Source organism: Sphaeroforma arctica (genome assembly GCF_001186125.1).
Source record: "Sphaeroforma arctica JP610 unplaced genomic scaffold supercont1.135, whole genome shotgun sequence".
NCBI classification, from domain to species: Eukaryota; class Ichthyosporea; order Ichthyophonida; genus Sphaeroforma; species Sphaeroforma arctica.
Window position 1 is genome coordinate 115,843 of NW_014040423.1, and position 22,883 is coordinate 138,725.

The 22,883-nt window shown below is 42.1% G+C and overlaps 3 protein-coding genes across 3 annotated transcripts; 2 read left to right on the plus strand and 1 right to left on the minus strand.

Annotated features, from left to right (window-relative positions):
* Positions 1–126: 126 nt before the first annotated feature.
* On the minus strand, positions 127–636 carry SARC_02880 (hypothetical protein; the record flags this gene model as incomplete). Its single annotated transcript, XM_014303353.1, has 1 exon — positions 127–636. The coding sequence occupies one exon, from the start codon at positions 634–636 to the stop codon at positions 127–129; it is 510 nt and encodes a 169-aa protein (XP_014158828.1).
* Positions 637–1,662: 1,026 nt separating this feature from the next.
* On the plus strand, positions 1,663–2,561 carry SARC_02881 (hypothetical protein; the record flags this gene model as incomplete). The annotated part of the gene is made up of 2 exons (XM_014303354.1): positions 1,663–1,894; positions 2,314–2,561. 2 exons carry the CDS (start codon positions 1,663–1,665, stop codon positions 2,559–2,561), a joined length of 480 nt encoding a protein of 159 aa, XP_014158829.1.
* Positions 2,562–4,977: 2,416 nt separating this feature from the next.
* Positions 4,978–18,587, plus strand: SARC_02882 (hypothetical protein). Its single transcript, XM_014303355.1, has 14 exons — positions 4,978–5,973; positions 7,926–8,034; positions 8,661–8,885; positions 9,215–9,293; positions 9,781–9,864; positions 10,119–10,191; positions 10,977–11,135; positions 11,730–11,826; positions 12,958–13,042; positions 13,471–13,752; positions 14,707–14,991; positions 16,125–16,271; positions 16,808–16,855; positions 17,525–18,587. The coding sequence occupies exons 1-14, from the start codon at positions 5,307–5,309 to the stop codon at positions 18,545–18,547; spliced, it is 3,363 nt and encodes a 1,120-aa protein (XP_014158830.1). The 5' UTR covers positions 4,978–5,306; the 3' UTR covers positions 18,548–18,587.
* Positions 18,588–22,883: the final 4,296 nt, after the last annotated feature.

A 22,883-nucleotide genomic window follows, 5' to 3' on the forward strand; every position in this document is an offset into this window, starting at 1 on the left:
ATATACATATACATATACATATTCATATACATATACATATACATATACATATACATATACATATACATATACATATACATATACATATATATATATATATATATATATATATATAAAGATATATTACTAACCTAGTTCATAGTCGCTTTGCGTCCACACAGACGGCGACGTAGGGTATTTGAGTCTGCCGTTCCCTGATTCTCTTCTCTTTGCTTCCTCACTTAACACCTCGCCAGCATTAACAGCAAGTGTAGAGGTTAACCCTACACCACCGGTTAGTATACTAATGATCTCCGAGTTCGACTTGTCACTCTCGACTCCGTTATGTTCTGTAATATCTATACTGCACCTACTGTTCTCATTGGTATCCGCATGGGTACTGGTAGTGGTCTCTCCTTGGTTGATAATAGAACTATCAACCCCATCTTCACCCAGGCGGTTCGTAGTTGTAGTGGTACTTGTACTATTCCCATCTGCTGTTACGTTATCACAGTCTAACGTAACTAATTTGGTGAGCGCGCGAGCGTCGCGCTTACCACTTGCGGCTGGCAGTACGGGCGACGGCGAGGGTGCAAACAGATCTTGTAATTCGGGTAGGGACTCTACATTAGCCACCTTAAGCCTATCGAGCGACATGGCGTCAGATCTGTGTTATAGGTTACGTGTATATGAAGACAACTATACTTTTAAGAAGTACGCACGTTATATACGGCTTGTATTAAAATTCAATGGTCACACTGAAACCGGTTCATTTACAACGAAACTGAATGACGAACGGTCCTAAGTAGGCACGAAGCGGTTGGCAAGTGTGCGACTATCTATCCGTTGCCTGTGTAATGAAGGTGTTACTAAACAATACCATAAACAGCTCGCTAGTAGGAGTGGTAGACAAGAGTAGTAGTGAGCTATATGTATTTACCAACACTACAGTTTACACTACTACATATAAATAAATACATGAATTCTATGATGAGACTATCCAATCACATGAATATAATAATTCGAGGGGTATTTATATGGGCTTTTTCCCATATCAGGAGAAGCTCTATTTACAATTAACTTTGAGTATTTTCACGGCCTCCTTCGGACGTTTTATTATAGTCCGATCAGCTGGATCAGCCATAAATAATTATTTTGAACTTTCATCTCTCTCATCTATAGAGAGAAGGTCGTGTATTATTTTATGCATGTGTACATATATGTAAATACATATCTATGATATCATTACGGATGGGAACGATACAAGACTTGGGGCGTTCATAGATACCATCCACGAGTCTTTGAATTCGGTGTCGATTCCTTCTGCCTAGAGATGTCATTCAAATACTGTCAAAGAACCACACGATTGCCCTGATCCTTATCTGCCACACACGATATTGCGAACATGTGGGAAATAGAAGATTTCACACTGACAAATGTCCCGAAACTTAGGACAATCACAGCCCATGATAATCCGCATTGTATTTTGTTCAACCAGCAATACGGCCATGATATTCACCTGCTAACAAGCTTAAAAAATGTCCTGGCTGTACCATTGAAATACGAACTGGCCATAGCTTAAATATGATGTACCATCCACTTTATATCCCATTTCATTACCGACGAGGTCAAGGTGCTGCAATTGACACAGACACACATACTACGAACAACCAACTAGTCACCATGCAATTGTTTATAAAGACGATTACCGGCAAGACCACATGTCTGGTAGTGGAGCCTGTGGACACCATTGTCAACATAAAAGCAAAAGTTCACGAGAAGGAGGGCATTCCCTTCGACCAGCAACGCCTCATCTACAGTGGAAAGCAATTGGAAAACGACCGAACCCTTTGGGATTATAATATCCAAGACAAAGCGACTGTACACCTGGTCCTGCGGCTGCGTGGTGGTAACGGTAAGCGGTGCATGAATGTCTTTTACATCAGATCTGTTGTAGCGCCGGAGAACTATACCTGTGTATTTGTGAATACTCTTACAGTCAGTTTCTCGTGTAGTGAGTTAATCGTACGAAATCTATACTGAACGTGCCATGCAAATTCTGAGTAGCTATAAATACATCTCTCGGTAGGGCGATATGCACTCACTCACTTCCACCTATTGTCCCTGTGTAAGATACTAACTGTCCAATGCATTTTAACCGTCTATTTATTAATATATCTCTCGGCCGCTAAATTTTCCTACTTCCACCTATGTCTACTCTCACCTGTGCATTTTATCCCTTTTTAAAACAAGAATTTTATCCATCTATTTATTGGTATCACCCGCCCGTTGTACTTGCCTACTCTTACTTATGCCTGTGCCGTATGTGCACAGACGCCAACTGCCCAATGCATGTCATCGTCAAAACGGTGATGGGCAAGACTGTAGTGCTGCAAGTGACTCCACGGGACACAATCGATATCGTAAAGACAAAGCTTAAGCAGAAGATTACAACACCCGAGCACCACATGCGACTTATCTATGCCGGGATACAGTTGGAAGACAATCACACCATCGCCGGATGTCAGATAAAAGAAGGTGCTATAATCCATCTCGTACTGCGTCTGCGTGGAGGTGTGTGATGCGCTCGTGGAGGTGTGTGATGCGCTCGTGGAGGTGTGTGATGCGCTCGTGGAGCATTTGAGGTCAGAAACTGTCGAGCAGGCTCCAAAAGAAGCGCTGCTGAAAAGGGTTGCAAGTTGTAAGTCCGCTGAAAAGGGTTGCAAGTTGTAAGTCCGCTGAAAGGGTTGCAAGTTGTAAGTTTCTTTACAAGTCTATAAAGCACTCCTACCTTTATTACATACATCCTTTCCAATTGCAAGTATGAAGACACGATTGACGAGTCTTCGTTATAAAATTACATAGTTCGCCTGGGTTCTATTGGTTATATGCTGTATTGCAATGCTAGCCTTGGTTAGTTGCAAGTATGCTCTTTTAATCACATGATATTATACGGGTGTAATGACTGTAGTCAGCTGAAGTATGAAAGTTGTAATAATTTGTGGTGTTTGGAAGGTATACTATATCTGCCTCTGAAATTATACATCACAGTCAGTCCATACTCTACGATAAGATTTGTTCGTAACTGCTATTTGATTGAAAGAGATTGTTACAATATGCAACTTTGAAAAAGGTAGTTTCCCCGATATAAGCGCCGCTACGTTTACAGCAGGTGTCTTCGTCCTAACACTATACTATCCCTCCCAAATTCAACTGAAAAGGGAAGCTTGAATCCATATTATCTTTATTATTATTTTAAAAAGTTACATAATTCGCCTGGATTCTGTTAGCGTGCAATGTACGTCTTCAGAAGTTCAGGGATCAGTCCGAAAAGTAATCTGCAAAAGTAAAAAAAAATAGTCAACTGCGGTATAAAAGGCAGACAGGCAGAATTGCATCTCAAAATACAGCTGTGTGGACTGTGGAGTGTGGAGTGTGGACTGCTATCACATATATTTATTTATTATAAAACACATTATATAACATTTGTTTCTAATATATATATAAATGCCTCCGTATTTTTATTTATTTTAAATTAGAACAACACAATAGGGATAATCATAATATTTACTATTTACTTCAAGCGTGTGATCACTGGAGCACTACTGGGATAAATACAACAATTCATATTTCACCAGACGCCACGCTAATAAAAATTTGAGTAAATATATAATTACGGTCCTCTGAAGTCGGAAGAACTGATGAGAACTCTGAAGTCGGAAGAACTGATGAGAACTCTGAAGGCTTTGAGTTTGATGAGATGAAAATAATTATTTTTTCAAAAAAGGGAATGCTTTTCTCTGATGTGCGATGTCTGATCACTGTTGAAGGTGAGACGTTGGTGAGACAATAAGCAAATGTTCCAATGTTGCGCGTCCAATTTTTGACTTTTGTTTCTTCGCCGGTCAAAAGGGGGAGGGGAGTTAACCCTCCAAAAATACTATAAAAAAAGCATATGTAGCCTCCTAAAGCCTCCTAAATTGTACAAAAGTGTCACTGTCATGTCAGAAGAATTTTTTTCTCCTTTTCATCTTTTCTCTTCACTTTCTCTCTCTTCTATGGCCCAGTGGCCCGCCCTCCTGGCCTAGGCCCTGGGCCTGGGGCCAGGGGCCCTGTGTGTACGTGTGGGTGTGTGTGTGACTTTGTGTGTATAGCTGTGTATATGTGTGTGAGTTGTGATTACGAAAAATAATGCGCTGGAAGTCCGTATTCGCAATTGACACAGGAGCACACTCCATCATATGATCATATCCCTATTTTTAAACTTGCTCAAATCCAATGCCAGGACTTAAGGGCGCCGCTCCCCACAAGACTTCAAAGGCTCAGACTCAGAGCCTCATAGGCCCAGGGTTCAGACCTTCAGGCCCCAGTTTTAGTGACCCAGTCGCCCAGAGCCCCAGACAAGGTGTCTTCAAAATTATTTAGTGTTTTTTTTGGTTTTATTTTTATTTTTAAAAGAAAACAAACAAAACAAAAACAAATTGGGTTGGTTTGCGAATTTCGGGATCCGCGATCGCATATCGATAGGAAAAATCTGTGGCAAAATAAGGTTTTCTATTCCCACCTCGAGTCCTCACTCTTTCATCCTAACCTTTTTGCGTTAGAACGTATAGACTTGAACAAATATACGTTACGTTTCACGTTTAAATCGTTTTGGTCCTAAAATAAGAAGTATAGGTGCACTACCAGAGCCCTTAGGTTATATTAATTTTAATAGTCAATAGAGAAAGACCGAGCAAAGTGAACAATAGGTGCAATATTCTCAGTCTTTTGACCCCCTACTAAACCGTCCAACAACTAGATACGCGTTTACGTTTAACTGACAATTTGGACCCCTTTTTTAAAAACGGAACAAGGTTATTTATATATGCTTATTTATACTTTTTATTTAAATAGCCTTCATCCTGGGAGTGCTTGACTCCAATAACCAAACCTATTTCGGAAGGAGTTGTACTAAATTATGACTATTTATAATGAGAACAAATGTTCATGATGGAATTAACATTAGCCAGCACGGAACGATTCGAATCAGCCACATAAACTTGTGTTATTCATTAGTAAATACATGCTTTTAACTCTCGTGAATAATATATATATCCTTGTGCGTAGATACGATACTATTATTAGTAGAAAATTATTTAAACAAAATACCATTGTGCGAAGACATAGTATCGCCGTTATTAGTCCTGTTTGTGAGTAGCTATTCTATCGTGTATCTCCTTAACACTGGTGACAATCAATATACACCCCTTCACCCTTGTGTTTGTGGTCCATTCGTCTATACCACTACTAGTAGTGTACCTCTATCACACTACAACGACACCGACATGTCCAATAAGGGAACCGGGCAATACACCAGCACCTTCGTCCATTCCTCCCCAGTCATTCGGGAAGATGAGGAGTTAGTACTATCACCTAATCGAAACACCTCACCAACCTGGAATAAGCGTATAGTGCCCGTCATCAGCGCTGAATTGGCCGACACTTCTGATGAGGATGAGGAGGTTAAGGGTAGTCGCAGTGCGGCAGAGACGGTTACATCGACGTCTAATACCCGGCCTACTAATACTCGCGTGAAATCGCAAGTATCCATGCCGGCCCTGATGTACGATCAGCAGAGACACTCCCCGCCCATGGGCAAACGTGACGGCAGTATGGGACAAAGAACTTATCCTCTCTCGTCTAGTGTATCAATGGAATGTATGCAACCGCATAGCATCAGTAGCTTTTCCAGCGATGGCATGATGCATACACATGGAGATAAAGACAAAGATAGTAATAGGAGTAGTGGGAATCCAAGCCCCACTAAGACCTTCCCAACGTCGAGCTCGGAGGGGAAGCTGAGTGATATGAATGTACGGGGCAGTGGTCGCTTTGCCAACCGGAATATGGGCATGATACGCACACCCACGCTTGAGCTGAAGAAGCTTACGGATGAGGATAAGAAGAAGAGTGAGAAGCAGCTGCATGACACGCTTACGGCGATCAAGCAAGGTGTGGAGACTAGGGGGTAGTTAGATAGCCAGTTATAGGAAGTTGGGATGGTAGATATATATTATGGTGCGTGCATGTTGATTAGTTACGTGTGTGTGCATTACATAGCTAGATAGGTGATCGTATAGAGTTGTGATCTCAGATATGTGATGTGATGTGTTGTGCATGTCAATTATCCAAGAGCTGTTTAGGGTTGGTGGCTGTGGATCTGCTTGGAGGTGAGTTAGTCTAGAGTCTGTGATGAGTTGCAGTGTTATGTGTCTACATAGGCAAGGTATAGTACGTAGTAAGATACTTAGACTGCCTCTCCTTATCGCATGTAGTAGTAGGATATCTTTCTTGGTTAGACCATCTGAGTGGGTGCGTGTGCAAGTGTATATACATGCATGTGCCTCATTGCGTTAGTGTTATGTGTCTGCATAGGCAAAGCACATTACGCAATGAACATTTCGACTGTCCCTCCATACTGCATATATTAGTTGGATAGATTTCTTTATAAGACCAACTGAGTGGGTGTGCATGTGCATATACATGCAATGCATGTTTATTGCGTTAGTGCTGTGTGTCTACATAGTTAAGATGTAGTACGTAGTGAGGGTACATAGACTATTTCTCCTTGTCGTATATATTAGTTGGATAGCTTTTGTATCAGCACATCTGAGTGTGTGGGTGTGCATGTATACATGCACCTGTCGCATTACGTTATTGTGACATGGCATCCGCCGTCACTCTGAGTGTACTGATAAGCTGTACGGCGTTCTACATACATACTATGTGCATCGACCTATAGGTTGTGTCTGTTATCACGTGGATGGCCATATATAGTGTTTTGATTTACATACGTCTGCATATATTAGTACATGCATGTGTGAACATCCGTGCTTTATCACATGGTAAACTTGTGCTCAAATCTGTTTATGCTATGTTGTATGTATTCTATATGCGCCTTGGTTCATGCTGATCTCTGTATACGACTGTACATATTGCTACACAATGCCTTACGGGGTGTATATGCATATATATATATATATATTTATATAGATTCGTATTATATATCCATATATATATATATTAATATAGATTCATATATATATATATAAATATATATATGTGTGTGTGTGTATGAATGTGTGTATGTATGTATACATATATACTTATAGACAATTACAAATATATATGCATATCTATATATGTGTGTGTGTGTGTTTGTATGAAGGTATATATGTATGTATACAAATATACTTACAGACAATTACAAATATATATATATATGTATATATATATACAAACACATACGGTATACGTTTATATATATACATATATATATATATAATATATGTATGTATATATATATATACATTTATATATGTATATATATGTGTGTGTGTGTATGGGCTAGGTGTGTATGTGGTGTTCATGTTTTATTTATCTCCATATATGTACATGTACATCCATAGTCATAAATATATGAAGAAGTGGGTCTTGGAGGATGTTTATTAATTACAATTTTTCATTTGTAGATTAATATATATATATATATATATGGGATGGTTATCTGTGTCTGTGTTGCTTTTCAATGGCTCTTGAATAGGAGTGTTCTATGCGAAAGAATACAACCGTAGTATAATGTATAGCCACTAAAGCTTTGTATTGGAAATATCCTGGTTGGAAGTCGGTGATTTCTGGATGTTAACTCACATGGTCGTATGGAGGATGATAGATGGGGCTATGCCCGAGTGTTTCTTTATCGGCTCCTGAGCTATAGTATTACTAATACTATTACTATTACTAGCAGTATTTGTATTACTATTTCTATTAGTGTTATATACTATCAGTGGTAGTATTAGTATATTATTATCAGTGTTATATTACCTTTAGTGTTAGTATTACTGTTACTATTTTCTATATCTATTCCACATCACATGCATTCACCCCCGTGTGTCTCTCCGCAGACATACACATGCAGCGCCTGTCCGGTGACAAGAAGGTCGTCGTGTTCATGTGCGGCCTACCCGCACGCGGAAAGAGTTTCATCTCCAAGAAGTTGGCCCGATATCTAAGGTATGTACTGATGGGCCCTGTGAGCTGCACTGTGGGGGATTATAATAAAGTACCCTTACTTACTTTTTAGGGTATAGGGTTTTGTAGAATCCCCTGTGGTATAAAGTTTAGGGTTTGTACTGCTCACTATTAGTCCTACTGGGTTTGAGTGTACTCCGCACTAATCTCACTGGTTCAAGTGTCCTTGCGTACTTTTAAGGTTCAAGGGTTTTTTTATAACACCCTCGGCTTCTTCACTGCAGGGGGTGTTGTGGTATATAGTTTAGGGTTTGCTGTTGTACTGCTCATTGTTAGTCCTACTGGGTTTGCGTGTACTCCGCACTAGTCCCACTGGTCCAAGTGCCCTTGCGGACTTTTAGGGTTTAGGGTTCTTTAGTCCTGGCGTGCTTGTCCGGTGTCTCTGTCTGGAGCATTGGCCCTGCCAGTGGACGCAAGTGAGAGCTAAGCTGCTGCTGCATAGGCTCAGTCCTCTTGCTATGGCCCCCATGTTCCGTACTCGTGCAACAGGTGGTGTTCTCCCATTACGTTTTGACCTATCAAGCACTCACACATAGCATGTGCTTGCGATCGATATTACTACCTGTTTTATTTGTTTTCAATGTCGTAAATTACATCTGCGGTCACAGGTGGATGGGGTATGGCACGGAGGTGTTCAATGTCGGAAACCTCCGTCGCAAAAGGAAGCAGAAGGAGGCGCACTCTGCCAATTTCTTCGACCCGAATAATCAAAATGCCAAAGATGAGAGAGACCGCCTGGCATTGGATGTTTTGGATCACGCCATCGATTGGCTGCAAAATGAAAATGGCCAGGTAGCTATACACGACGCAACAAATTCCAATGTCCAGCGTAGGTATGAATTCTATTTATGGAGCTTCAATCATATGTATTCTATTTATAGAGCTTCAATTGTATGTATTCTATTCAATCGAGTGTGTTCTTGTTATAGAGCTTCAATTGTACATATTTCTCACATTAAAAAAGCCACAATTCTTAAATTATATATACTTTTCAAACCGAACAAGTATAGATGTCTACATATAGACCTCCAATTGGATATACTTTGCCTATTTATAGAATTACAATTGCATATAGTCTATTTATAGAATTGCAATTGTTTATAGTCGTATGTCTTCACCTGTTCAATGCTCATCGTCCCGTCTCTTGTTGTATATCTCTCAGGCGGACAGTGTACGATGTGGCAAAGACCAATGGGAATGTGCAAGTCATCTTCATCGAATCCATTTGCAACGATCCTCTGGTAAGCAACACACAACCAATCAGCAGTGCAAAATAAGCTTTACCGAATAGAAAGCGTTGAACGTTTTATGATTTGGGGTTTTTTTTGTTTTTTATTTGGGTTTCCCGCATACTGTTGGCCCCTATGTTCGCGCCTTTCTGCGTATTCTCCCAGCAACAGAATCACGATGTGTTGTTGTAAGAGTGTGGGGGGGGGCTGTCCATATTTTGTTGAGAATCCGTTGTTGTAAGCGTGTGTGTGGTTTTGTCATTTCCGATTGTTAGTGACAGGGAACACAGTACAGACCGAGACCACCGCTATGCGCGTCTGTGTAGACATCTGTTTGTGGAATGCACTATTCTCGCGGGTCTCAACATAAAGTGCGTCGCATGACATGCTCACGTAACCTAAACCGTGAAACCCTAACACAAGGTACGTATCATGCTAATCGTTGTAAGTGTGTACCATGCCATGCTCACATGCCACGTGGCCACACCCGTCCCCACAGATCCTCCAAAACAACATAAATCTCAAGTTACAGTCACCCGATTATAAGGACATGGACCCCGTCAGGGCACGCAGCGATTTCATGGTATGTCTATTTTTCGAATCAGAGTAGTTCTATTTTTAGATTCAGAGTGGTTCGATTTTTAGAGGCTTGACAATTTCTGTTGTTTCGTCTTTTGGCGTGTTTACAGTCCATATCACGTGGGAGGTGGTGTGCATATCACATGTTTCCGTCAGTTCTGATTGGATGTCACACATGGCACATCTAAATTCCATTGAGACACAGCTTCTTCCTCTACTGCACCATTCTCTGCTCATATGCGCTGTACTCTACCACAGAATCGACTGAAGAATTACGAGTCAGCATACGAGACTCTCACCGATACAGAAGGCGACTACGCTTATATCAAAGGTAGACAACTTGTTATATATATGTGTGTGTGTGTGTGAATAAGCATATATATAGATATATAGATATATATAATTACGTTCTGTATAGTGCGGTTGTGCGTATGGATCCACAATGTATGCAGTTCTTTCAGCCATTAATCTCTTACGGATTAAAGCATTGCACTGTACTTTGAGATACTTGATATGACGGATGTCGTAGGTGGGGCGTGTGGCCATCTGCTTGGCTATATATACTCGCTTGTTAGCAACATAAGATCAGTGACACTATCCATACGCAATGCAGAATAAGGATAGCGTAACGATATATATATATATATAAATGTGTGTGTGTGTGTTTGTTTGTGTATATATTCATATGCATATACATATGTATGTGTATGTGTATAGATTCAAATACATATGTACCTGTATATATAGTATTGAGTGCAAGAATCTTGTCAGTGTACGCGAATGAGGTTTTGACAAGGCGTGTAGGAGTGGATTATTGCTAACGTACGTTTGCGGGGGGGGGTGGCTGTTGAACAGTTATATGTCTGTGAATACGTTTCATACATTCCCATGTGCCTGTGAGAAAGTGTAGCACTCTCTCTGTAGATGCTAAGCTCAGCGGTATATTCTGTGGTACGCCCATTCTATCTGTCGGCGGATACCCTATGCTGCGTGAAAGCGTACTCGTTCAACAACACACACGTACCTGTTGTATAGTTGATGCGTACAGTATCGTATGCATCTTATATTGTACTAGTTTTTCAGCAGTCTCACATGTGCTATCGTTTGCTTTTTTAGTAATAAATGTAGGAGGAAAGATAGTGGCACGGAACATCTCGTCGTTCCTGCCGGGCCTCATGTGCACATTCCTCATGAACATGCACTTGCAGCAACGCCCTATATGGCTCACGCGACACGGCGAAAGCGTGTACAACATGCAGTACAGGGTGGGAGGAGGTAAGTTCATATGTGTATAGGTATGTATGTATCTATATATATATGTACGTATGTATATGCATCTATGCAATATATGTGAATTTGATATGCAAGTCTTACTGCATACGCACTTGCTCGTCTCCCCTTTGCGGATTCTGTACTCATAATCCGCACTTGCCGTATCGCGAGAGTGCGAGTTGTATTGCTATTTACCTATGTATACGTGCAATTTAAAAGTGCTATTCGCCTACTATGTATATACACGTGATCACTCTGTGCTGTCGGTGCATTTCTTCTTTATATATATATATATACTCGCCCGGGGTTTTCATGTCATGAGCATGGACATCGTATTGCCTCGAATGAACCCAGACGCATGCGATGTCCCTCCGTCTACTACAGTAGCTCTATACAAGGGCACCGTATGGGTGTGTACGGTTTAAGGGTTTAGGATGTCCCGTGCACTTATGTTGATTCGAACTCTGCCTATCCCTTCGAACCATTTACCTGTGTTAAATACACCTGAGCTAATTACACCGGTTTTAGTTACACCTGTGCTAATTAAACCTGTACTAATTACACCTGTGTTGTCTGATTCCCCTTCACGTGTGACAGACACAAAACTCAGTCCTCTGGGAAGACAATATGGGCGCGCGTTCTCAGTGTTTATCCAGGAACAGCTGGGAAACAGCCAACCGGAGTCGCCGCCAAGGTAAGTAACCAACCCTACGCGCACAATGGGTATGTATGTATGTATATATATATATATATATATATCTTAGATAGCTTTTGTCGTGCGAGGTCGTTCTTCCTACATTGGAAGGTTATCCTCTCGGGACACCATTGCGCGAATACAAATCATCCTTTCAACCGCTATTATATGTTGCAGCATCTTGAGAGTATTTCTGCTATGGTATGAGCATGTATGTATGTATTTATCATGTATGTATGTATGTATTTTTCATGTATGAATGTATGTATGCATTTATCATGTATGAATGTATGTATGCATTTATCATGTATGAATGTTGTATGCATTTATCATGTATGTATGTATGTACGTATGCAGAGTTCTGATGCACTTGCGTGCACTGTTAGACGCTATTTGTTATTCTCTCAGCTGACATCTGATGTCACATCAGATGTTAGCTGTGAGCTTTGTATTCGGCCAAGCCCTTGGGTCGCTCATCTCCTCGGTGTTCCTTATAAGTCCCGTTGAACGCCGTTCGTTTTAGCAAGCCCACTACAGTAGATATGCACCATTCATAGTCATGGCACACTATTCTATTCATAGTATCAGCCTACTACAGTAGATATACACCACTCATAGCAATGGCACACTATTCTATTCATAGTATCAGCCTACTACAGTAGATATACACCACTCATAGCAATGGCACACTATTCTATTCATAGTATCAGCTTACTACAGTAGTTATACACCACTCATAGCAATAGCATACTATTCTATTTATGGTATCAGCCTACTACAGTAGATATACACCACTCATAGCAATGACACTATTCTATTCATAGTATTAGCCTACTACAGTAGATATACACCACTCATAGTAGTGGCACACTATTCTATTCATAGTATCGTTGCACTGCCATAGCAACGATGCCTTACGTGCAGCGCTAATAATACATTCATGCCATACTCATAGTATTGTATTGACAAGAAATATAGTACGTTTGTACGCTTGTCTCAGCGCTTTATCTCGAACCTCATTGTGTTATGGTGTAGTTGTACTTAAACCCACCTTTAGTTTGTCTATATCGGCCCATACCAGCGTATCATCTCTAATTTCATTGAACTGTTTGTCGTGGTGTGTTCTCACAGGTCACCCATGTTGAACAGGCGCATGTCACCCTCTCTAGAGACGCCCCCGTCTTTCTTAGACCTACACGCGAGACTGGAAGAGGAGGTATGTATGTATGTATATATATGTGTGTGTGTGTACCTACACTTGCACAGGAGACTGAAAGAGGGTGTATGAAGTCGTTCATCTGTGAGTAGATATATTGTGTGTTCAGAAATCTGACCTGAACAGTCACGAAAGCACAATACTTATACAAAGACGAAGTATGTACAAGATACACGTGGTGCTCGATTCCTACCATTCTCTTAGATGATCAAAGCCCCCTATTATAGGCATTCATACACCAACCAAACTCCCTCCTTCTCTCACACTCACTCCCTCACTCATACATTTACACCCCAATCAAAGGCCCTTCTTCTCTCTATCTCACACTCTCTCTCTCACTCTCATACTCTCACATCTACTTCAATAGTCTTTACTTTCTCTCACTCACTCACTCCAATGGTCTTTCTTTTCTTTGACTCACTCCATAGCAGTCCGACGAACCCGACGAACCCGACGAAAACGGTCACCCGAGCGGTCGGCGGAATCGCAGCCTAACCCTCGCCTCAGACGAAGCCCCGCCAATTATGGCGTTTACGCCGTGTACCAGTCCCAAACGGAATGAGGTGGTTGTGTGGACGTCTGGGCTGCAGAGGGCCGTAGAGACAAGCTCCTACCTACCACCGGGGTACAACTTCCACCAGACGGCCATGTTGAACGAGATCTTTGCCGGACGGTGTGAGGGCATGACATACGGCCAGATTATGAACCAGGTGTCTTATAGTGTGTATTGTGAACCAGGGGGTTTTTTTGTGGTTTGTATTGTGAACCAGGTTGTCTGGTTTATATTATATGCCAGGTTTTTCATATATTGTGAATCAGGTATTTATAGTTTATATTACGAACCAGGCAGTTTATTTTATATTCTGTATTAATCAGCTATTCGTTTTATATACTATACCAACCATGCATGTATTTTCATATATATTATATCTGCAAGTGGGGTGGGGGGTGTATATCTGGTTGTGTGTGCTGCACGAGGTGTATACAGGCGTATTATGGGTGCATTGGATTATGTCCCTAACAGGCGTGCCTGCGAATTTATTGCCTCTAGCCCTATTATGCTTCCCCGTATTTCGTCAGTTAGGTGTGGTCCACGCACACGCGCACACACACACACACACACCCTTTTGTTTTTGGGTCACAAATGTCCCGTTTTTGTCCCTTACGCGGCATTACAACGTGGGTCGGGCTCTGTGCTGGGTTGTGGTTGCGTTTGCGTTTGCGTTTGCGTTTGCCTTATAGGCGATCTCAGTTATAGAAATAGGACTATTCGTAAATTAGGTACGAGAAAAGGGTCATTTGGGAACCGAAAAAAGAAAGATACGAAGGAGGCGGTATTTAATATGGGGGCGATAGTGTACTTGGCGTCTGTGAAGGGCATATTGTCGTTTGCTTTTTGTTGGAAACCTATTTTTCTTTACGAAAGAGAAGGCTTCGTCTGAAGGTTGAAGGACCCTTCTGTATGTGGTTGAAGGGATGGGTGTGTGTGTATTTGTATGGATATATGTATCGATGTATGTGTACGTATTTTATGTATACGTATGTACCCACTCACCCATTTGTGTGTATGTATGTAAACGTACATACCTACTCACCCATATGTATGTATGTATATATACATACATACCCACTCACCCATATACCCTCCATCTATCCCGTACCAGCTGCCTATGGAGTTCCTGGCGCGAGCCCGAGACAAACTGCGCTATCGCTATCCCAACAGTGGTGAATCGTACATAGACGTGGTAGAGCGTGTGCGACCGCTCGTGACTGAGCTAGAGAGGACCGTGGCCCCAATCATCATAGTGGGGCATATGGCGTCGTTACGAGCTATCTACGCGTACTTCATGAACGTCCCGTTGAAGCAGGTGCCGTACCTCAACTTCCCGCTGCACACGGCCGTGTGTCTGTCGGAGCTGCCCTTCGGCATGAAGGAGGACGTCTATCAGGTGTGTGGTATGGCTCGAATGGGCCTCATATGTCTATATATATCGGCACCTGTCTATATATATCTGTATCTATATCTATATATATGTGTGTGTATGTGTATATATATATATATCATTGTACAGTCGTCGATTGTCGTCCCAATGAAGTGCATATGTTGCATGTGTGTTGTATATACGTACTTGCTAGTTGCACCGTTGAAGCAGGTGCCTTAACTCCACCTTACCTCAACTTCCGCAGAATAATGATGTGTGTCTGTCGGCGCGACCCTCAGGTATGAAGGAGGATGTATATCAGGTGCGTGGTATAGTTCGAATAAACTGCACATATATATCTATATATATGGTGTATATACATTATTGTGCTGTCGTTGCTTGCCTTGTCAGTATATAGCATATGTTCCATGTGTGTAATACCTTCGTACTTGATGTTGTACCGTTGTATCATGTGTCTCATATCCACAGAGTGAGTCTATCGAGTGTACGATATCGCTCAAATGAACTGCGAACAAAAAAATTGTTTGTGCTGTTCTATCGACGACATAATAAAACCTCGGAAGCTTTTACTTAGGATTGTTTCTACAATGGGGAAACTTGCTCACTACCTACGATTGTCTCTATAACTTACCTACCTACGATTGTCCCTATAACTTACCTACTTACGCTTGTCCCTGTAACTTACCCACCTACGATTGTCCCTATAACTTACCTACTTACGCTTGTCCTTATAACTTACCCACCCACGATTGTCCCTATAACTTACCTACCTACGATTGTCCCTATAACTTACTTACCTACGATTGTCCCTATAACTTACCTACCCACGATTGTCCCTATAGCTTACCCACCTACGATTGTCCCTATAACTTACCTACTTACGATTGTCCCTATAACTTACTCACCTACGATTGTCCCTATAACTTACCTACTTACGATTGTCCCTATAACTTACCCACCTACGATTGTCTCTAAAACTTACCCACCTACGATCGTCTCTATAATTTACGTACGTATGATTGTCCATATAACTTACCTACTTATGATCGTCTCTATAATTTACCCACCTACGATCGTCTCTATAACTGACCTACTTATGATTGTCCCTATAACTTACCTACTTACGATTGTCCCTATAGTGGAGTCCGAAGAACGATGGAACGTCCGTATGGGAATACCTACCCAACTACTCGGTGACCAGTGATACGTCGGATGGCCATATTCTGCAGAGCGTTGCTTCTCTGGGCGAAGAATATGAGACCATAGACGAGGCGGAGTTCCAGAAGGTACTGTCTGGTTGAATGTCTGGTATATGCAATGTGCTTTATATATGCAATGTGCTTTATACAAGCAGCTGAGTCTCGACCTGTATTCTTCATGGCTGTACTGGGTTTAGTTCAAAAGGCTGAGTCACCTACAATCTTGATTGTTGTCCTGGATTTAGGTCCAGGTGCACACGATACGACCAGTACATTGTACACACGGGAGGTATGGTTGATTCTTTGAACCGTAGCTGAGAATACTCGATCCTTTTACTGTGTCTCTTGTTCTTTGAACCGTACCCGAGAATAATCGATCCTTTTACTGGGTGTCTCTTGTTTTATATCTGACAATACAAACTGCATCTCGCCACATATCCTTTTGTTGCGAAGCGATGTACCTATAGAACGTCTATGTATCGTATAGCTGACCATATTCATCCAAAATGGCCGGAGCATTCACCATTGAGCCAAGTCCTTCTTATCCACATGCACGACTGTGCTGTAAACCGCTCACAACTCACAACTCACACCTAAGTTGTAACTTCTTTCTTCACCTATAGTATCGTGAGAAAGCCATAGCAGACCAGAACCACGAGCGATTAGAAGGGGTATGTTATATCTGTCTGTGTGTCATGCGCGCCTGTCTTCGTTTTATTCGCGTGGCCTATGTAGTTTAACCGAGCCCACACTCGTGTGTTATTGTTGGGCTACAATTGATTGGTTGTTTCTTATAATGTGATGTTCTAGTGCTGAGCTGAGATTGGTTGGTTCTAATGTTGAGCTGCCTTTGGTTAGTTTTAATGTTGAGATTTCACTGGCCAGTTTTCAATGTTGAGCTGTCACTGGCCAGTTTTCAATGTTGAGCTGTCATTGGTTAGTCTTAACGTTGAGCTGTCATTGGTTAGTTTTCAATGTTGAGCTGCCATTGGTTAGTTTTAATGTTGAGCTGCCATTGGCTAGTTTTAATACTGTTTTTCAGTGAATTGATAGTTGGGCTTATCTGCGCACTACTTTCGTTTCCATTGAGTTTGTTCTGTAACGTTTGTTCTGTGACATGTCTCGCTGAGAACAATACTCGAGCACTCCCAGTATTCAGCAAGAGTGTGATCATCCGCACATGCACATATATAACATACATACAGACAAACTACAAACACTAACAACCATGCACATATATTACATACATACAAACTACAAACACTAACAACCACACACATATATAACATACATACAGACAAACTACAAACCCTATCAACCTTCCATACACACCTCACCAGGAGGAATACTTCAACCAGATGGTCAACTTCCTGTCGTTCGATCGCAACACAAAGCGAACGTGCAAGTGGGACAACTGCGACCGCCAATTCGCCAACCATCCCGCTTTTGTGGCGCACGTCATATCGGACCATTGCAGCTCAGGGGGTTCGGCCAGTAAAGCCCAGGAGGAACTACACGCCCAGCCTCAGACCAGACCCCGCACCCAGGACCCAGAGGAATTAGGGCCGCCCCAGAACAGTCTGCGAGGACCGGACACGGACGTACACGGCTCAACAATCGCTACAGCAACACACCTTCACGGTGCTGTGGATAGTTTGAAATCGACGGGTGGCCTTCCCCAGACACACACGCTGAATATGGTGTGGGAGGATGACCTGCTGGCGCCAGACCTGCCCCGAACCGCACACACACAACACACCTCTCTACGTACGCCGATGCATCCTGACTCACAATCACATACGCACATACACGCACACGCACACTCTACCAAGCCAATGCCTGTGTCAACACCAACGGGCATCTCACCGGTCGTCGCTCGGGCAATCAGCCCCAAACCCAGATCACACTCCTCCACACTGCAGCGGAGCTCGTCAGGGCTGGGAACCAAGGTGGTCGCACCTAACAGTCACCAGGCACAGCCACGAACCAATATGCCAGAAGTATCACCGATCCATCCCCACACAGAGAGAGAACCACAGACACACGGCAGAGCAGGCAGCAATACAAGCACCGGCACGCGTGGGAGTGCAGAGTCCGAGTCTGCAGAGGTGAGGACGGATATCAGCCTACACTTGGCCGAGGGGACACCGGAGTCAAGCTCAGAGCGTACGAGTTGCAGGAGGACGTTGTCTGGCACGGTGCAGTCTCTTCGTAGTCAACAACACAGGACTCCGCGTGTGCGTACGTCGTTGCCACAACAACCTGTAACCGACCCACCTACGTATTCCTATCGTGGCGAGTCGTTTGACTGTGACGAGAGCGATTGCGATTCGGGCGGTGAACGCGAGAGAGCAAATAAATAAAGTGCACTTGAAATCACTAGATTATACACGAAACAGCACAGAAATAGTGTGTACTTGGAAAACAAACACCGTGTTATACTGTGAACTGGGTATTGTTAACTATAAGGATCGCTGCATCGCACGCGGCGAAGGCTATATATATATATATACTGTCACACGAATACCTGACTCGGCGAAAGCCTCGAGAGCGACTTGGACGCAAACAGTAAATCGGGTTTCAGACTCAGTAGCCTCAGAGTGTATATATTTCTACACAATGCTGATACGAAGTGAGAAAAAAAAATACCTTTCTACCACTTTCGAACATATATGCAGCGATGGTATTAATTTGACACACAAAGAACAATTTCGAACGATCGCCCGAGAATCACCCGACACCAAAAAAGAAAGCGCATATTACATCAGCGCTATCAAGTACATTTATTATCAATAAACAACATGACATGCTGGATTTGTGTATATGTGGGTACAGATAAGAAATGTTTTTATATCACTTCATCCGTAGGGTTTTAGGGTTAGGTTGTTTAGTGCCTTAGGGTTTAGGGTTTTAGGGTTGGTTTTTTAGTGCCTTAGGTTTATGGTTTTAGGGTTAGGTTTTTTAGTTAGTGCCTTAGAGTTTAGGGTTTTAGAGATGGATCATTAAAATAGCCACCAAATTCACCTGATGAATAATACTTCAAAGGATGTGTCTGTCGATGGGTTGAAAGAATATGTTTGTTAATGGGTTTAATGGATGTGTTTGTTACTGGTTTTAATGGATGTGTTTGGTTGATGGGTTTAAAGGATGTGTTTGTTCATTGTTTCAATGGATGCGTCTGTTGATGGGTTGAAAGTCTGTGTTTGTTAATGGGTTCAATGTATTTGTTTGTTAATGGTTTCAATGGAAGTGTTTGTTGATGGGTTTAAAGGACGTATTTGTTCATTGTTATAATGGATATGTCTATTGATGGGTTGAAAGTATATGTTTTTTAATGGGTTTAATGGATGTGTTTGTTAATGTTTTTAATGGATATGTTTTGTTGATGGGTTTAAAGGATGTGTTTGTTCATTGTTTTAATGTATGTGTCTGTTGATGGGTTGAAAGTCTGTGTTTGTTAATGGGTTTTTGAAAGTATGGGGTTTTTTATGGGTTTAAATGATGTGTTTGTTCGTTGTTTTTGGATGTGTATGTGTGTCGATGAGTTGAAAGGATGTGTGTTCATTGTTTTAATGGATGTGTCTGTTGATGGGTTGATAGTATGTGTTTGTTACTAGGTTGAGAGGATGTGTTTGTTAATAGGTTTGATGGATGTGTTCGTTAATTGATTTAATGGATGCGTTTTGTTAATAGGTTTAATGGATGTGTTTTGTTGATGGGTTTAAAGGATGTATTTGTTCATTGTTTTAATGGATGTGTCTGTTGATCGGTTGAAATTATGTGTTTGTTACTAGGTTGAAAGGATGTGTTTGTTAATGGGTTTGATGGATGTGTTCGTTAATAGTTGTAATGGATGTGATTTGTTAATGGGTTCAATGGATGTGTTTGTTCATGGGTTTAAAGGATGTGTTTTGTTAATGGGTTCTATGAATGTTTTTGTTAATGGTTTTAATGGATGTGTTAGTTATTGAGTTTAATGGATGTGTTTGTTAATGGTTTTAATGGATGTGTTAATGGGTTTTATGAATGTTTTTGTTAATGGTTTTAATGGATGTGTTTGTTATTGAGTTTAATGGATGTGTTTGTTAATGGTTTTAATGGATGTGTTTTGTTAATGGGTTTAAAGGATATGTTTGTTCATTATTTCAAGAAATGTGTCTGTTGATGGGTTGAAAGTGTGTGTTTGTTACTGGGTTTAATGGATGTGTTTGTTAATGGTTTTAATGATGTGTTTTGTTGATGGGTTCAATGGATGTGTTTGTTCATGGGTTTAATGGATGTGTCTTAGACTTAACCTAAGCGTTTAATTACTTTAAGGCGTTAATATCGCCTTGATAGACCAAATCTTACACATTTTAAAGTTGGCTAATGTATTAATTACTTAGACTACTTAAACGTAAAGGTAAATAACTACCACGAATTTTTTTCCTAAAGCACAGTCATTCCTTAGGAGAATAAGACTGAAGTCATAAGTTAAGATTATGACAAAGAAAGACAATACGCCTGCAAAGAAACGCAAGGCCGAACGTAAAAAGATGGAAAGAGAAGCCACTAACGCTGCAGCAGTTACCGCTGCCGCAGAAGCAACCGCAGCTGCTGCCGATGCGTTTAACCGCACCGTAGCCGAAGCACTTGTCTCCGACAATAATAGTCAGGACAATGCCTCGGATAAAGATGTAGCCACTCCGATTAAGGAAACTACTCCTACAGATAGAGCCCGAGGGCCAACTATTGCCTCAACTTCAAAGCTTGCATTTACGAAGCCAAGAAATGAGACAAGGGACACGTCTCAAGACGCCCGGACCAACCTTCTGACGAAACTCAGAAAGAAAAGTCCCCAATTCTAGGGGACAAAGACGAATCTCAGAAGGTACTTATAACGGAACCAGAAGAGGAGGCAAGCTCAAGAGGCAACCCCGAATCTACGTCCGAGACCACTGAACCAACGTGCATAAGTAAGTTAACTACTGAAAACACTGATCTTAAGAATCAGTTAGCCGCCCTTATGAAAGGCATGACTGTTGAACATGTAGATCGAATGTATGGATCAGGAAATCATGCACAGCACTTACGCGCGCATGTTTCTCCGGACACTACTGAAGCCCTACAGAAGTGGACAGAACATCAGCGTAAAGGCTTGAGCGCTACACCTGTGACAGTTGAACCAGATGTGCTCAGCATATCTATACCTTACGAGGTACTACCACCAGAACTCCAGGCTAATTATTCGCCTGTTCTAACGCCCGGCCATGAGTCGCCCGTCCTTGATGGTATTATAGACCCAGAGGCAGGTAAAAATACTCCGCCACCTTTACCCAACTGGGATGACAATCGTCGGAAACCAGTTAAGACTGGGTATGTCATCCAGGCACATGAATCACCCAAGATTATATTACCAACTACTATCCAAGGAACAGGGCACCGAAAGGCCTCGACCATGGACTTTACAAGGGGTAATAAACACTCCCGTAAACGTATTAACGATGTCGAATTTAATCGCTTCGATCGCACCGCATTACACCAGCCCGCAGAGGATTTCCACTCTGACGAGGTGACCGAACTTAATAAATCGGTTGACGATCACACCATTAAAATAGAAATCGCCCATGACGGGCACCGTGCTAATATGATCGCGATCAAGCAGAAGCGCATCGATCAGCTACTTCAGGCCCAACGTGGGCAAGACCACCGGGATAACCAGAAGTATAAGGGACAGATCAGTCGACTTGACAGACTTAAGTCGAACTGGGATGCCAACAGCAAGCAGGTCGATTTTATAAACAACCATGACCTCGACACGCTAGCCCGTACGCTTAATGCGTTTACGGTCATGCTGGAGACGAATGATATCGCTCCCCAACAATGAATTTCTGCTTTAATGCAATCATTTGACCCTACAGGAACAAGTTACTTGATCCTGCAGCGACACCAGCATGAGCTAGACATTTGTCGTGACTGGCCAGCTGTGTGTTGGTTGGTTACGTCCTTATTAAGCAAGGATATGCGCAGTCCAGTACTGAGTGTAATCTTAACTGAACCAGTTGAGAGTACTCCTATTCAGAGTTACATTCTGAAACTTGATGCTGACCTTAAATGTCCAGATATAACAAAGGACAAGACGCAGCGATGGTACGAGTTCCTGGTTGTGCATGTTTTCTGTAAGAACATAGAGAACAACGACCGTGAAGGTCTGTACACCGAGTTGCGACGTAAATACGCAACTGAGGCTCGAGACAAGGGCCATGAAACAAAGTTTCATCTATCCCGACTTACGTGGGAACAATTTTATGATACTGTATCCACTCTTTTCCCCGCACACCGAGTAACCTCGAAATAAAGGCGGTAAATAAGCAACAGCGCGAGCTCCCTGATCAAGGATACCTCTCACGCCAGACGTCAGATGATAAACCTTATCAGACGCGTTCTAACCAGACACGTGCTCGCGACTTCACTGAATCAACGCGACCCAAAATACGGGCACGCGCGGGGACGAAGGACAAGGAACCCCTATTCAAGGAGATTAAGAAATGTGCCGACGCACAGTGTGGGTATGACATGTACCAATGGACCCCTAACGATTATTGGAATGGCAGACATGCACCCACCTGTGCACACTTTCTTACTAAGTGTGACAAGTGTGAAAAGACCAATGGCTATCACGCCAATTCTTGCGACAAAAAGCCCGACATTAAGTTGGAG

What these genes read in the sequence shown, in the direction of transcription:
- SARC_02882 (XM_014303355.1), top strand. Translation starts at nt 5,307, where the DNA reads ATGTCCAATAAGGGAACCGGGCAATACACCAGCACCTTCGTCCATTCC. An exon ending in AAGTTGGCCCGATATCTAAG is followed by an intron (nt 8,035 to 8,660) that starts GTATGTACTGAT and finishes CTGCGGTCACAG; the next exon opens with GTGGATGGGGTATGGCACGG. An exon ending in CCATTTGCAACGATCCTCTG is followed by an intron (nt 9,294 to 9,780) that starts GTAAGCAACACA and finishes CCGTCCCCACAG; the next exon opens with ATCCTCCAAAACAACATAAA.